The sequence below is a fragment of the Drosophila mauritiana genome, chromosome 3R (assembly GCF_004382145.1).
Source record: "Drosophila mauritiana strain mau12 chromosome 3R, ASM438214v1, whole genome shotgun sequence".
In the NCBI taxonomy this organism is placed as follows: domain Eukaryota; kingdom Metazoa; phylum Arthropoda; class Insecta; order Diptera; family Drosophilidae; genus Drosophila; species Drosophila mauritiana.
The window spans coordinates 25,627,818-25,644,227 of NC_046670.1; the positions used below are offsets into that span (position 1 = coordinate 25,627,818).

Consider the following 16,410-nt stretch of genomic DNA (forward strand, 5'->3'; position numbering starts at 1 on the left):
GCAAAAAATGATGGAATGTTTACTAAAATATGTACGAAATTTATTATTGGTGTGAAGCGTACAAATTAAAGATCTATCTTATGTATCTATATATAATCGTTTATATGTACACTCAATTACACTTACGGGCTATGCAGAAATCAGCTTACGTCAATTACTTAAACAAATGTAGCGTCATACTCTTAATTACCTACGGGACACAATTCCGTATTCTTTTAATCGATTGCCATCGGTCCGCGACCGCCCTATTGCGCTGGTGCAACATGGTCGACACTGCTAACTTAACTAAGACACAGGAGATCGTTGAGGCGTTGATGTTGGCAGGCAGCAGATTCCGCCGCCCGATCATGTCAGATGCGGCGTGGCTGCAGTCGCCGATTTCCCCGCAAAGAATCGACTTCCGCCTGTCTGATTGGTGAAGAGTAACGTGTCAACTGAGGGCAGCATCTGGTTGGATCGCACCAGCAGAGGCACATTCACCATGGACACAGAGGGTGTCTGGGCCATGCTTGTGGTCACAGACTGAACACCATTGCCCGTACTACTAAGCTTTCCGTGTGCATTCAGCGTAAAGGCGGGTAAGTAGTAGTTCCCAGATCGCACTGGTAGAGCATTCGTCGATATGGCGACACTGGATGCGCATGAGACAGCGGTCAGCTCCATGGAGGCGGGCGACGAAAACGGCGAGGACTCCAGTGAGGGGCAAGCTAGTCGGTCGCTGGGCTTACAAGGCACTGTAAGTATAAAAGTTTAAATTAATATAAAGTTTTTAAAGGAAATACCGTTTTTTACCACGAACTGGGTAATCAATTTATAAAACAGGGCATTTTCATTAGAAACTTACAGAAGTCATCGTCTGGCAACAGCTCGTCCGGTAATTCATTCTTTATCTGGAAGTGCAGGGCAGCGGCCGAATCTGAAATGGCGTTGTCCGACGTCCCCATTTCAGTGTTTGCATTAGGCGCATCGTACAGACCGCACTCCTCCATCTCCAGGGCCTGCTCCATGATCAGCTCTTCGGCTGAAGTCAGACTAAGGCCGTGTAAGTCCAGGAACGGACCCTGAGTCTGCACTGGTTCCTTCTTGATTTGCGGCACAGCAGAAATGGGCTCTAAGTTGGACTGCTGGGGTTGGCCCTGCTGCAGCAGTTGCGGTTTTTGCTGCAGTTGCTTCGGTGCTAGCTGCTTTCGTTCTCGCTTGGCTTTGGTCTGCTTAGGGGCCGGCGGGGCCAGCGGCACCAGCACAGTGGTAAGTTCCTGCTGATGCTGTTGCGCCTGCGGCACAGGATGCACTTGCTGAAGAGCAGTACCGGCAGGTAGAGTTATTCCCAATGCAGCAAGAGTGGCCTGTTGCGGCTGCTTCTTTTTCCGCGCTTGTTTTGCAGGAGCCGGTGCAGCAGCAGACGTAAGATTAGCCTTGGCTTTAGGGTCACCAGAAGCGGAAAGTTCGTTGGGATTCACAGCTGAAGATGCTGCCGCCGCTGCTGCTGCTGCCGCGGCTGCCTTTTGGGCCTTGTTTGTAGTGGACTTTTTAGAGCAATAGGAGGGAATGTTCTCGAGGTGTTCGCCCGTTTTATGGTCCACCTTGTGCCGGCGTCTCGTGTGCTTCAGCCAATTGGGGAAGTTGGTGAAGTCTCGCGGACAATAATTGCATTTGAACGGGCGCATCCCTGTATGTATGTTGGAGTGCTGCTTCAGCTTCGAATTGCTGATGAAGCTCTTGTCGCACACTGTGCACGCGAATGGTCGCTGCTCAAGATGCACCAAGTTGTGGACCTTAAGACAGCGCTCCGTTTTGTACATCTTGCCGCACTTTTCGCAACGATAGGAACGCGTTTGCGCATGGTACTTCTGGTGACGCTGTAGATGTGAGCGCTCCTGGAATCGCTTCTGACACTCGGGACACTCGTACGGCTTCTCCGATGAGTGAATCCGTGCGTGGTGCGTGAGGTTTATTTTTTGCACAAACTTTTGGCCGCAGATGTCGCACTGGTACTTCTTGTTATCGCTGTGAATCTTCCGATGCATCCACATGCTTCCCAATTTGAGGCTAAGGTGACAGGAAAATGGTCAATAGGAATAACTATTTTGAGTTTGCAGTAACACTTACCACTTGCCGCAGTCAGGACACTTCTTCCAGGTGTCCTTGCGGCCCTCGGTGCGGTGCGTCTTTAGGTGCTTCTTCAAACCCGCCAACACCTCAAATTCCCGCTGGCACTCGCTGCAACGGTAGGTGAGCCTCAGTCTGTGAGCGGCCGCCTCATGCTTGGCCACCTCGTCGGGCGTCTCCAGCAGCAGTCCGTTGCAGTCGAGGCACTTGTGCAGCGGTGCCGGGTCCACCTCTAAGGGCTTCGTTTCCGAAGCAGCCGGAGGGGGCATGCTAGCCGCATCTGCCACCGATTCAGCCGTTTTGGCCTGCTGGAATATGGTAAACGATGGCGGCAGTAGCTCGGACTCGCACACCTCTACCTTGGTGACCACTTGCTCCGGCGGATGCTTCTCCTCGGGCGGCTCCTCTTTAAAGACCTTCAGACGCACGGCCGTCGCCGCCGGCAGCTTTGGCTTGCGTTGCAGCAGTTGAGACTGGGGCATTTGGAGCTGATGCTGCTGGTGGAGCTGTTCGGGCGATAGCTTTACGGGTGTGGAGGTGCCGCTGGAGGAAGTCTTCTTAAAAGGGGAATTAGTGAAAGCATTCGGGGGCTCGGGCCGCAGGAAAGTTACACTAAACTCCGAGCTGGAGTGGTTATCACTGGTCAGAGTGCTGGGCACGGTTGACGAGCTGGTGGCAGCCAGGTCATCGCGGCAGACGTCCGAGGAGAGATTCAGCTCGGTGTTGTTCTGGGCACTCTCGTCCAAAACGCGCCAAAAGTCGGTGGAGGAGAGACTGTTACCATTGACCAGGCTGGCGGAGCTGATGGTCACGCACGCCGACAGATCGATGTCCAGCGACTCGTCCTTGATGCTCGATATCGAATCGAAGTTGTTGATCCGCAGCAGCGAGCTGAGTATCTCGTCGTGGGCCGCCTTCGTGGGGGTGCCCGCATCGCCGCCGTAGATTTTAGGCGGCAACTTCTTGCTTGGCGCCTCCTCCTTCATTCTCTTGCCCTCGCCCTTGCCGCCTTCCATTCGCCTTGCCTTGCTTACACGTACAGGTTATGCGGTCGGCGTTTTCGCTCGCCGTATTTTGTCTTTGTTCGCCGCGCCGCTGGCGCTTTGCGTTCACTGGTCGCCGTTGCCCGGTCACTGGGTCCCCAATTCACTCATCGCGATCGCTTTCGTTGGATTAAACGCGCCGCAATTGATCGAAAAACATTTAATTATTGTGAAATGCGCCTTGGCTTTGTTGTTTTTGTCACGCTTACAATTCTCGAGTCGCCATTTTGAGAACAGTGTTAGAAGACGCGCACGAGTGGCAGTCCCGCTAAGAGCGATGCTCGCCAGGCGGGTTGTTAGCTAAATTTAATTCACGACTGGATTCATCATTCTAAATAACATTTATTGACTCAAAAGAAAATCTTGTTCAGCAAGGAAACATTTTACTTCCCAACTCCACTTATATGGTTACATTTACTTGATGATTACGTTGTAAAGAGGCTATAACGATTTTTTGAGCTTTTAAGAATATTCAAACCCTAAATATTAAAGGAGGTAGGCCCAATGATTGCATTATTTGTTTTCTTTTTATGTTAAATTCATAACCCACTTATTTATAATATGTGCGTGAAAAAATTTTTTATAATATTTTATTAAGGTTTATCTACGGTGATATTTGAAGTTGAAGTATTTGAATTTCTGCTAGAATTTGTATGTTGAGATAGGTTCTGCATGCTCACGCCAAGAAATGAACTAGTTCGCCGAAGTGGAAAAACACTGAGCACTTAAGTTACTTTCGTTATTTAATTACATTTTTGGATAGATTGTAAATATTCCATTTATCAGTGCTAAAAAATAATATCTATCAAAATTCGAAAAGCCTTTAAAAATTAATAAAAATATAGCTATGAGTCTGTCTTGGTCAAACAAAGAGATATCGGTATTGGCGGGACATGTATATCGATACCACGTTGCAATGTTAATATGGCGTCAGAGAGCGAAAACGTTGTTATGGAAAGTCCAGGTAAATTGTTGAAAAATGACAAATACCTACATTCCTTCGACCGGACTTAGATACCGTTGATTAAAAATTCAGTCCTGACTAGCCCATTTCGGAAGCTGACATTGCCACTTAGCTGGAGCAGCCCACTAAAGCATTTCGAAAAAAAGAGAACATCACGAGGCAGCGAACAACCCATAATACCGCGCGTACAGTTTATGTAAACCGCATGGATTAACCAAGACAGTTAATTGACGTTTTCCAGGTCGCCGCACACGTTCTGGTCGGAAGGCCGCATCCCCGGCTGCATCGCTGCCAACGAGAAGCACCCGACGCACATCCAAGCGGAACGTACAGGTCAGTTCATCCCACGTAGCTACAGCCTCATCCAGATCATCAGCCAATGATGTAAACGATTGCAATTTCCAGTGCGGGTGTGGCGTTGTTCCATCCGCACATGATTCTTCTCCCTGGAGGAGCGAGTGATTACCTGCAAGGGCCAACTGAAGGCACAGCATCCACTAATGCCCTGAGAAATGGCGGGAACCGTTATTAACGACTTTTAATCCTTTCAGCTAAGTGACCACGAAGAGGAAGCCGAAGAGCAAGTGGTCATGGTTCAGGAAGAGGAGGAGCCCTTTAGGGGAACGACCACTGAGGAGGCACCTGCTTTGGAGTCCCAATTCGAGGAGACTCAGCACCAAATAGAGGATGACGTGGAAATGCTGCCAGCCGAAGCTGCTGGGGTTGATGAAAAGAGCTCTTCCTTTCCGTTTGGCACGGTGGCGGAGCAACATTCAGAGACTAGTGATGATATTAAGGAGACACGCGGACAGGCTGGCGTGGACACCCTGCTGGCTTCTATGGCCGGCGATAATGCCAACAGCCTGCCCTCCGTGGGTGGAAATGACGAGTGTGACAATGTCAAGAAGGCGGACTTTGAGTACAATGTAGAGTCCCTACAGCCGCAGGTAGAGAAAATGAATTCCTCTGAGGACTCCAGCTCACAACATGCCATTGCCGAGGATCTGGCCGATGCGGACACCAGCAATGCAACCATTGTCAACACAGAGATAGTCTCCGAGGATGAGCTACCTCTGCCCAGCAAGCCTGAAATAAACGATGCCGAGGAAGTGTCCGATGAAGAGCTTCCAGCCCCGCAGCGGGCTGAATTACCAGAGGATGCTGAAGTAATCTCGGAGGATGAACTGCCCTCCAGTAATAACAATAACACCGCCACTGAGCCCAAGGCTCCTTTGAAGCGCAAGGCGGAAAACGAAAGCGTTAAGAGCACTGAAGATAAGGATGCAAGCAGTCATGAATCAAGCACAAAGGATAAGTCCTCCGAGCAGTATAATCCGGGCAGTCCCACATCTGAGAGTAACGATGCACAGCCCTCAGAGAAAAAAATCAAGGTCGAAGGTAATTGCTAATCTTCCAATGACTAATAAGTTGGCAGAGATTGACTCACAATATTTGAACCCACAGAATCGGAACCCAAGGAGAAAAAGAAGGATAAGGAGCGCGATAAAGATAAGGAGAAGGATAAGGACAAAGATAATAATAAGGATAAGGAAAAGGAGCGAAAGAAGCTGCCGGACCTAGATAAGTACTGGAGAGCTGTCAAAGATGACTCCACAGACTTCACCGGCTGGACATACTTGCTGCAATATGTTGACAATGAGGTGGTTATTTAGCCGAACGCCGAATATCCCTAATTTTAAACAAGCGATTTTTTTCTTTCTCGACAGTCGGATGCGGAGGCGGCGCGCGAGGCCTACGACACATTCCTGTCCCACTATCCTTACTGCTACGGATATTGGCGCAAGTACGCCGACTACGAGAAGCGCAAGGGCATCAAGGCAAACTGCTACAAGGTGAGTACCCCACATACATTTGGTCGTGCAAATAAATATCTTTCGCAATTTCTTGTACTACGCTTACAATTACGATTACAATTGATATTCATATATTTGTTGTTAAATGCAATTTATTATGACCTAATAAAAATACTACATTCAATAAATGCAACATCTACCAAAATACACCAAATTGAGAAGACAATACCAAACTTGCCATGAGACTAGTGCAGCATCCACTTAGGATCGTGTTTTCTCATAGGGTTCGTGTCTGCTAAATACTTTTTACGGGGAATGAATCTGAAAAGGGTACGGGCTTGATTTCTTTTAGATGGGAAAGCTTTATGGGGGTTCGTCAATTTGTTTTAAAGGCTAAACTAAGTAAATGGAAATATAAAAAATGCCTCAAAATTTGTTTACGTTTCTTTAAAGTAGTTTCTGTTTTGTAACCTTAGTTACACCAAATTCATAATTTCGAGACCGGACGTCGACCTTATTTACCACTCGTACTCCCTACACCCTAGCACTTTTTTTTTGGTGATCTTTGCCCCTGAGATATTGTTCTTTATCTTCACGACACTAATTGGACGTTTTAAGCATAAGCCACTCCTGTGTCGCACAAATCACGCTGTAACTCAGCACAGACTAGCTCAACTCTGTTGACCCTCGAACCCCAGACCGACCTGAACCCGAAAGCGACTGGTTCGTCTACTCGAAGTACGATCCGTCTACTTTCTGATCTTCGTACGTTTGTATCACCAGTTACCTCTTCAGTTACGTTACCTCCATCCTTCTTCAACACGATATAAATAGTGAGATCGCATCTCGTACAGTCGTAAGTACAAATGGCGTTTAAATGAAATTTTTAAGTCTCTTTGTGAATTTTCTTGTAAATCGAACACTTCAAGTGAGTGCCAAAAAATAATTCAACTACAACCTGTGTGTTATGAATTCCGTGTACTTGTTAAGTCGCTAAGTTATCTTTTAAGTCCGAACACCATTCACATCAAAACGATAGCCTTAAGTATCTGAGCACCTAACTATTGAAATATTACTATAAACCACGAATATTTTTATATTTCTCTTCTGCGATCAATCAACAATAAATGAAAAAATCAAAACTTGTACCGAACATACGAAATGACCAAATCCTAGGTGTTTGAGCGCGGACTGGAGGCGATTCCGCTGTCCGTGGATCTGTGGATCCACTACCTGATGCACGTTAAGTCCAATCATGGAGAGGATGAACAATTCGTCCGCTCGCAGTACGAAAGGGCAGTGAAGGCATGCGGCCTGGAGTTTCGATCGGACAAACTCTGGGATGCCTACATTCGCTGGGAGAACGAGTCAAAGCGGTACCACCGTGTGGTCCAGATCTACGATAGACTTCTGGCCATACCCACACAGGGCTATAATGGTCATTTCGACAAGTGAGTTCCACTTAAATTGATTTTGTGAATCATGCGAATAATGTATATCCACATTTCAGTTTCCAAGATTTGATCAATCAGCATGATGTAACTATCACACTTGCAAACGAGGAGGTGATCCGTCTGCGCAAAGACTTCCACGAACGTCAGCAGAGCAAGTCCTCCAAGTCATCGTCGAAGCATCGACGGGACAGCAGCAGCAGCTCCAAGGACAAAGACTCAAAGGAGCGAGAACGGGAGAAGGACAAGGATAAGGACAAAGACAAGGACAAGGAGAAGCGAGAATCTGTCGGGGGCGGTGCTGGTAAGTCGCCAAAAGATAATAGTGAAACTCAAGTCGATGAATCAGATAGTACTACCGATTTGACCACCGAAAGCGAATCATCGCATGCAGCTTCAAAGCCCGCGCTGCAGATCGATTTCAGTGATCTTAGCACGCTGAATGACGAAGAGGTGGTCAGCATAAGGGACAGGGCTATCTCGGCGCGGCGCAAAGTCCACAAGTTGACCGTTAGCGCAGTGACAGCCCGCTGGTCCTTCGAGGAGGGCATCAAGCGGCCCTACTTCCATGTGAAGCCACTCGAGAGGGCACAGCTCAAGAATTGGAAGGACTACTTGGACTTTGAGATCGAAAAAGGCGATCGCGAGCGAGTCTTGGTTCTGTTCGAAAGGTGCCTAATCGCCTGTGCTTTGTATGACGAGTTCTGGCTGAAGATGCTTCGTTATTTAGAGTCTTTGGAGGATCAGAGCGGAGTTGTGGACCTGGTACGTGATGTTTACCGCCGCGCCTGCCGCATCCATCATCCGGACAAACCGAGTCTGCACCTGATGTGGGCCGCCTTCGAGGAATGTCAAATGAACTTTGACGACGCCGCTGAAATTTTGCAGCGTATCGATCAGCGCTGCCCCAATCTCCTGCAGCTTTCCTATCGCCGTATCAACGTGGAAAGGCGTCGAGGAGCACTGGACAAGTGTCGCGAGCTGTACAAGCACTATATAGAGAGTACAAAGAACAAGGGAATTGCAGGAAGTCTGGCCATCAAGTATGCCCGTTTCCTCAATAAAATCTGTCATGATCTCGACGCCGGCTTAGCCGCCCTGCAGCAGGCGCTAGAACGTGATCCGGCCAACACTCGTGTGGCCCTGCAAATGATCGATTTGTGCCTACAGCGCTCAAAAGTCGATGAGCAGGAGGTAGTCGAAATTATGGATAAGTTCATGGCTCGCGCGGACATCGAACCCGATCAGAAGGTTTTGTTTGCTCAGCGCAAAGTGGAGTTCCTTGAGGATTTCGGCAGCACGGCCAGGGGTCTACAAGATGCTCAGCGCGCTCTGCAGCAGGCACTCACTAAAGCCAACGAAGCACAAAAGAAGAGGTAATAAATCCATGAAAATGTATCCATACTCATTCAATAATCATGTACATTCCAACAGTGATGGCAGTCCTAGTCGCAAAAACTCATCAAGCAGCAAAGAAGGTCCTCTCCCCACAGGATCCGCGGCGACAGCTTACAACAATGGTGGCTCGGCCGCAGCAGTCGCAGGCTACAACTATGGAGCATCAAATCCATACTACGGCCAGCAGAATACCGCAGTAGCCTATCCCCCACAGACGCCACAACAGGCGTCCTACGACTCTTACTACAATCAGTGGGGCTACGGTTCCGGTGGGGCCAGCGCCAACAGTGGTGGTAGCGGCTACAACTACGGCCAGTGGAGCGGCTATGGCAACTACTATTAAGTTCGCTGCCTAGATGTAACCCACTCCTCCACCTGTAGCTCTAAGACGCCACAGCTTGTTTAGTTTTGCCTTGCTGCTCTGTTAAGTTATACACATATAATTGTAATTTTTTATCAACCCCTATTTGAGACCACAAATTAACCCCACCATTGCGAAAAATAAAATATAACAGCTTTTTATCGGTCCACCATAATCGCGTTGCTTGTATTTCGCTAATATATGCTTGAAATAAGTCGAATTATGCCTAAATAGAAAATTAAATGTACAGATTGACAGTGAGCGCTCTTCGCACGGCTCAACTGAAGTCTACAGATTGGGTCGATACCAGGTCACCTCGCCCCCGTTGCATCCGGTTACAAGGAGCGGTTCCCTCGGGCTAAACTTGGCACACAAAACGACGTCCTGGTGCTCGGTGATCTTGGCTAGCTCAACCAGCTTCCGCGGTTTGCTCTTCACCTCCTCAAACGCCTGACATTTCGGATAGTCGCAGCAGTCCTCACTGTAACCAAAGAGTCTCACCCCATTGCCGTACGGCGAGCAGACAACCCGACCGTCCGCGGAGAATCCAGGTTCCTTGATGAAGCCCGGCTTGGTGTTGGTCTCGGCGGCATAGTAAAGCAGTTTCTTGGCATTTACCAGTATTGAATGACCGTTTTCCTTGAACGTTGGCGTTGTCACAGGACTATTAAAAGATCGCAGACGCAGCCTGTTTCCGATTTCTAAGCGGTCTGTGGTGTCGCTGTTGTTGCTGAAGCTGGAGATGCTGCTGGAACTACTGCTACTGGAGCTACTGCTGCTGCTCTGGTTGCTCTCTGTGGGCGGCGGGGTGGTCAGGGGGCGAGGACTGGTGCTGCTGCCCATCAGACTATTTGCCCCCAATTGTCGTAGCGGAAGCACTCCGCTGCTGATGGCGTACACAAAGTTATAGCCGCTCACATGGTTATTGGAGACGCGTGCACGGTTCTGTCGGATGGCCCGCTCCTGGACTGTGACCTCCGCCGCCCAGATATCTGGTATGAAGGAATCCGAGCGTGTCAAGACTGAAGGGTTGTCAGAGGGGCCACGCCCTGATCCAGAGTTATCCAGTTGGAACACTTGTACAGTGCTGACGCGCATCGGTCTCCGTGCCTGTCTGGGAGTCAGGCCAACCGTATCCTGGTCTTGGGATTCATTTAACGAGCTGCGGCTGGCCAGTGTGGTGTATACTCGCTTTCTCTTGGGGTGTGGTTCCACCTCGTCCTGCTCATCCTCGCTGCGCACCGGCTCCTCGTTGATGTCGTGGATGCAGGTCCACTCGCTCTGCTCGTCGCAGCTGACGTTCCTCGTCAGCATGCAGCAACAGTGCGGGTGAATCTGCAATGCCATGATCATTTCGGCGTCGTTGTTCTCCGGAAAGTCGGTGACCAGCTCCACGCGGTTCTTTTTTTGACGCTTGGAGAACACATGGTCGTACTTTGCGGCCTGCGGGATATACTGTTCACCCAACTGCATTAGTCGGTAGATACCGGGCTGGAAAATCAAACGAGCTTATTAGTTGACCATCTATCTATATATGTAACCATTTCATTTATCTGGACGAAACTTAAACTCTTTAACCAATCTGTGAAAATCACAGTGATATTTACAAACTTTCTTACCCTGAATCCGCACAGATCTTTGTGCAGCGTAGTGAGGTCAAGGTGATGGATAATCATAATGTATCCACCGCTTGTGCAGAGAACTAGCTTATCGCCCGTGGGCGAAATCCTGCAGCGCATCAGTCCACTGGCATGAAATACGCGCTGCGAGATAAGGCCCTGTTCAGTCTGCGAATTGATATCCCAGGTGAAGATGCTGCCATCGAAGCCGGAGCTTACGAGCAGCTTGTCCTTGGAGGAGTACTCGATGTTCTTCACCCAGTTGGAGTGGCCGTGTAGGACGCGCAACTTCTGCTTCATGTTCCGCAGGTCCCACAGTGCCACCGTAAAGTCATCGGAGCCGGTGGCGAAGAGGCGCTCGTCAAAAAATCTGGAGCGAGGATTAGCAACGAACCTCCTCGACCGCAACTCCTACACTTACTTGATGCAATTGACACTATCGGTGTGGGCGTCCGGTACCTTAAAGATCTCCTTCTGTGTGATGGCATCGAAGACGAGGACGCACTTCCTCTCCGTGGCGGCCACGACAACATTCCCATCGGCATTGAATTCCAGGTTGAAAATGGCCCCGGTGCGTCCCGCATCCGTGGGCGAGCAGTTGGCGTGGTAGCTATTGAACATGTTCATCGAGCTGTAAATCCGCCGCATCAGGGAGTTGTCGTCGCTCCGGTGGATGTGGAAGCCACTTTCGCGGCGGCTCAAGTACCGCTCCATCGTGTGTTCTCTGGGATCTCTGAAGTGGATCGGAAAACCTAGAGGAGTGTATGGGCGTGTGCCTTCTCGCGATTTCACAGGCACCGCGATGCAATTTCCCCGTGGCCTTTCTTGTGTTTATTCTGAATCCAGGGCTGCAACGCCTTGCAGCTTGTAACCGATTTCTTTTTACAACTGAACAATGAAGAATCAAGAAAGTCTATTAATGGTTGATTAAACTATTATTTAAAGCCAGGGTTATCATCTGAACTTAAAAAATCATTTTTTGGCACAATACTCTGTCAAATGGAATCGATTGTTTTTGCTTCGCCGTACTATGATTAACTTAAAGTATTTTTCTTCCAAAGCACTTATTGGAATTCAATATATTTTGAAATTATGATGATACAATTTTATAGTATAGCCCTAAAAACGAAGTGCTTTTACACTATTTGTAAAAACAGGAAACAAACATATTTTTAGTAAATACGTACAATTTGTTTTAGTATTTATTCTGCACCTATATAATATTAATTATTATAATATTTGTTGACAAATTGTTGATATTTAGTGATAAGAAATTGCCAATTATATTTTATTAGCTAAATATTTTTTAAACGAGTTTCAAAAAATTATACTTAATATCAAATTTGCTAATTTTGAGATAAGCAAAAATTCGATCCTATCGATAGCACATCAATTTCTACCAACCTTGTTAACCGCTTACCAACACTAAACCTATTGAAATAAACAAAATGCAGGTTCAACTGGAGATAAAATCTTTAATCATGCTAAATTACCGTTGATAAAAGCCTTTTGTGACAACTTTAAAGATCCGGACGAAATGGATCGGTTTGCTTTTAAGATCGACGCTGCCCTCAAGGCGAATCTCTGCAAGATCTGTCGGCTGTGCGGCATCGATAATCCGGGAAAAGTGCAAATACTTTTGGCAAATGAAGAAGACACCATCGACCTGGACGAGCCTAGGATGTCCCAGAAAATCTACGAGCTGGTGGGCTTCACTGTGGGTAGTTTTTTTAAAAATGGTGTTAGCGAAGTTAACCAACGCCCTTTGCAGGTGTCCGTGGACGACAAAATGCCGCAGACAATGTGCAGCCAGTGCGTGGATAAAATCAATGATTTTTATGAGTTTCGGGAAATGTGCTATGCTACGAATAAACAGACTCGAAATCTATTGGGATTGAAGCAAATAGAGCCCGCAAGAGTAAGAAATTCGATTAACTATACTAAAATTAAGGAATATACGAACTAATGTCTTGTTTACGCCTCACAGTTAATTGATCTTAAGCACATCGTTAAGGAGGAACGGCCAATTTCTGGTGCAGTTGGAAAACGGGGAAGGAAGCGTAAGGGCGAGGAATCCTGGTCAAAAAATAACAATGCCAAGCCACAGGTCAAAAAGGAGTCCTTTGTGTGGCACAAAAAGCAAAAACTACAGCCATCACAGATGGCATCATTAGTGTCCAAAAGAGAGGCGCAGATGTAACTATAATATACTTTCCTCTTGCTCTATTTGTAAATAATTCCCTTTTTTATTATCCCAGCAAAGACGAGCCCGCTGAACAGGACACAAGTCTTAAGGGATCACCGAAAAAGGCCGGTCGAAAATCTACTTGCAGCGTTTGCGGCGAGAAGTTTCTCAGCAAGGAACTAGCCGACGAGCACAAAAGCCTGGTGCATGTGCCTTCGATACCGCGCTACATGTGTAATGCCTGCAACCAGACGCACCACAACCAGAGCGACATACGCGCCCACCAGCTGTGGCATAAGCTATCCAAGACTCCCTACAAGTGTCCCCTGTGCGAGTCCAGCGTGGCCAATGCATACGCCTTTACTCGCCATTTGCGCGAACACACACCGCCCACTCCCGTCCAGCTGCTCGTCCTGGATCGGGAGTGTCCGCTGTGTAAGAAGACTTTCGTCACGAACTTCTTCTACAACACTCACCGCTGTGCCATCCGTAAACGCAAGTGCGGCGGTTGCAGTCGCACCTTGAACACCGAAGCGGCCTATATGCGTCATGCGCCAACCTGCCCAAAGATTTACCTCAACCACTCGAAGCACATCATGCCTCAGGAGGCGACCAATGAGGCGCAGATGCTAATCAAGAACGAGATCGAGGAGGAATTGATAGGTCTTCCGCCGGCCACAACAGTGCCGCCGGACTTCGTCATAGACGACGGTATGCAACCAGTAGTGGTTCTGGAGCGCCTGTCATCGCCACTTCTGCGGTCTTCGTCTGGAACCAATCAACTGGTTGATGCCAAAAGCAAAAATAGCGATAGAGTTTCTGCCAGAAATTATTTGAAACGAGTGGATCAGCTGCTGAAGAATACGATGAACACTCTGGTCAGCATTAAGCATGAGCCGGAAGTGCACATCAATGACACGGGGCCAGCTAGAGGTCAAGCCGAGAGTGATCCCGAGCCGGAACGGGATGAAGAACATCCAAGTTTTGGCGATGATTTCCGGGCAGCTTACGGTGATAGCGAGGAGGAATGTCAACCGGAAAGAGGATCCGATAAAATCTCTGCTGCTGCCTGTGACGATATTCCCAGTGTATCTGTTAAACAGGAACCCGAGTATGAAGGCTATGAAAAGCAAACGGGAGTGAAGCAGGAGCCCCTTAAGCTAAAACTTAAAATAACGAAGAACCATGGAAAGCTGAACTCTTCGCTCATAGACGATCTGGATGAGACTGGACAGGCATTTGGCAGAAGTGGCAAAAAGAAAAAGAAACGAAAGCATAAGGAACGGGAGAAGGAAGCGCCGACCGAGACCGAAAACTGTCGAACAGAACCTCAGAATCAGCCTGCGATTAGAATCAAACAGGAACCCGTCGATTATGCTCCAGAGGCCACTGTCATGACCACTATTCCTATGACTCAGTTTGAAAGCAGCTTAAACGAAAGCGAGGAAGTCGATGAGACCATGATCCAGAGTCCGGAAGATGTTAAGCCAAATCGCATGGAGCTTGATCGTATGATGCAGATCTCTAATGTGACCAGTGGCGTGGATATGGCAGAAGAAGCAATGGCATTAGAGCGAGCTGAAGAAGCCTGTCCCGAGGAGCCAAATCGGTCCCTGCAAAAGGTGAAATCCGTAAAGTCCATAGCGCGCAAAAGTACGGGAGGTGCGGAACGCAAAACGTGTAGCCCACCGAGGACGAACATTCTGCCGCAGATTGTTTCCGTTGTGAGCGGCGAGTCGGCGTTTAATATGATTTCCATTAAGCCGGAACCGAGAAATCTCGGATATGGAGACGAGGAACCAGAAGAACAACAAGAAACTACAGAAGAGATTAATCATAATGACAAGATGGAAGAGGAGGATGCCTACATAGGCAGTTTAGATCTAAGTAATGTATCTGTGAAACAGGAAAGAGAGTTGGACATTTGCGAAATAGACGCCGTGCACAGAAACGGATCGGAGAAGAGTGATGAAGACGATGACGATGGAAATGAAGACAGTGCATCATCAGCCGATGAAGCAGAGGAAGCCATGGAGCAGGACGCGGAAGAGCGCATATATCGTGAAATCGAGTTGCCACCATTAGAACTTCAAAACGAGTCACCTAGGAAAGATGTGGAATCCGAAAGAATGAATACAGAGGTACCTACTGCATTGCCTGCCAGTGAAACTCCTCCGCAAACTCCGGACGTGCTAGGTGTGGAAAAAGCAGAAGCTTCTGCTTTTAGTTTGGTCATAACCAGCATATGCAGTCAAGCTGTACCGCAACAATCGGCAGCAGGTTCAAATGAAATAGAATGTTCAATAGGCCCAAGCTCCAGCACTACAGATGAACCTCATTCCCACAGAGTGGAAAATGTCCAGCCTTCTGCAAACGACCTCCAAACTTCTACACAAGTTGCCATTGCCCCATCATCCCAGCATGATCCTTGCATTGTCTCTCAGCCTGCAGCTTCGCCCGAATCCAAAGCAGATACTAAGGATCTCCCTCTTGCAGCTTCACAGATCCAATCCTGTACCACAGAATCTTTGCCGATTCAAGCCCGTATCGAAACTGAGGATCATTCAATAGAAAACGGTGCCTCCTATCTGGAATCACGTGCTCAGCTCGACTGTCAATCCGCCGGAACAGAAAATCCTTCTGTTGTCTTAGAGCAGAACGAATCCCTCCCAAGTGGAAGCTTTGTTTCGCCTATACCTGAAAACCCCGCCCCAGGTAATTCACCACCGCACAACGATGAATCGGAATCTCTGGACAAACCAGAAACGGCAGCAGGGAGTGTAGATTCCTTAGCAACAGTGTCCCTTGATGCTCCAAAAGATACTGAATCGCTTGCTTTGCCACCTTTCGATGCAGCGATCATAGATAGTAATTACACATGCGACGAGGAGCAGCAAAATGTGCTTAATCATGAGCTCTCGGAACAGCAAGTGGCTACAATGGAACACAGACAGCTACTCGTTCACGAGGAGCAGCCGGCTTTGCTGGAGGTAATAACACCAGGACTCTCGTCTAGGCCGATCGAGGAGACTGAGAACCGCATTAACGAGCAGCAGCAGGATCTGGAGCAGGGGGAGGAACGGCCACCTCGTTTTCAGGCCAACGACGACTCCAATATCAACGAAATCGCCGAGAACAATAACAACGCCAACATTGAGCGTGAATTGCAAGACGATGCGCTCGGGGCTCAGGAAAACGTAAATCCATAGACTTCGGATAGCTGATTAGCCATACCCATATATCCAATTTATACTGGCATGCCCTCCTCATTTTGTTAGGAATTGTAAATATATACGGAATGATGAATCGTTCTTTTGAAATTACGATACGAGTAGGATCGGAGCTACCATAAGTTGAGAATAAACTTCGTTCGGATAGCATTAATTTTAAGTTAGATATACACAACTTTATTACATAAATTAATGGCTTATATGTTAGCATATGTAATTATTATGTATTTAAATAC

The 16,410-nt window shown here is 47.9% G+C and overlaps 4 protein-coding genes across 4 annotated transcripts; 2 read left to right on the top strand and 2 right to left on the bottom strand.

Moving 5' to 3' along the window:
- Positions 1 to 16: 16 nt before the first annotated feature.
- Positions 17 to 3,374, bottom strand: LOC117143988 (serendipity locus protein H-1). The gene is made up of 3 exons (XM_033308931.1): positions 2,110 to 3,374; positions 845 to 2,049; positions 17 to 734 (listed from the first exon to the last, which is right to left on the bottom strand). Exons 1-3 carry the CDS (start codon positions 3,123 to 3,125, stop codon positions 346 to 348), a joined length of 2,610 nt encoding a protein of 869 aa, XP_033164822.1. The 5' UTR covers positions 3,126 to 3,374; the 3' UTR covers positions 17 to 345.
- A 640-nt stretch (positions 3,375 to 4,014) lies between these two features.
- Positions 4,015 to 9,315, top strand: LOC117142578 (pre-mRNA-processing factor 39). Its single transcript, XM_033306646.1, has 8 exons — positions 4,015 to 4,116; positions 4,358 to 4,449; positions 4,668 to 5,514; positions 5,581 to 5,777; positions 5,844 to 5,969; positions 7,107 to 7,381; positions 7,441 to 8,757; positions 8,816 to 9,315. The coding sequence occupies exons 1-8, from the start codon at positions 4,077 to 4,079 to the stop codon at positions 9,120 to 9,122; spliced, it is 3,201 nt and encodes a 1,066-aa protein (XP_033162537.1). The 5' UTR covers positions 4,015 to 4,076; the 3' UTR covers positions 9,123 to 9,315.
- Positions 9,296 to 11,613, bottom strand: LOC117142579 (DDB1- and CUL4-associated factor 10 homolog). The gene is made up of 3 exons (XM_033306648.1): positions 11,181 to 11,613; positions 10,760 to 11,129; positions 9,296 to 10,631 (listed from the first exon to the last, which is right to left on the bottom strand). The coding sequence occupies exons 1-3, from the start codon at positions 11,471 to 11,473 to the stop codon at positions 9,429 to 9,431; spliced, it is 1,866 nt and encodes a 621-aa protein (XP_033162539.1). The 5' UTR covers positions 11,474 to 11,613; the 3' UTR covers positions 9,296 to 9,428.
- A 572-nt stretch (positions 11,614 to 12,185) lies between these two features.
- LOC117142618 lies at positions 12,186 to 16,367 on the top strand. The gene is made up of 4 exons (XM_033306703.1): positions 12,186 to 12,476; positions 12,531 to 12,677; positions 12,747 to 12,955; positions 13,018 to 16,367. Exons 1-4 carry the CDS (start codon positions 12,297 to 12,299, stop codon positions 16,151 to 16,153), a joined length of 3,672 nt encoding a protein of 1,223 aa, XP_033162594.1. The 5' UTR covers positions 12,186 to 12,296; the 3' UTR covers positions 16,154 to 16,367.
- The last annotated feature ends 43 nt before the right edge of the window (positions 16,368 to 16,410 follow it).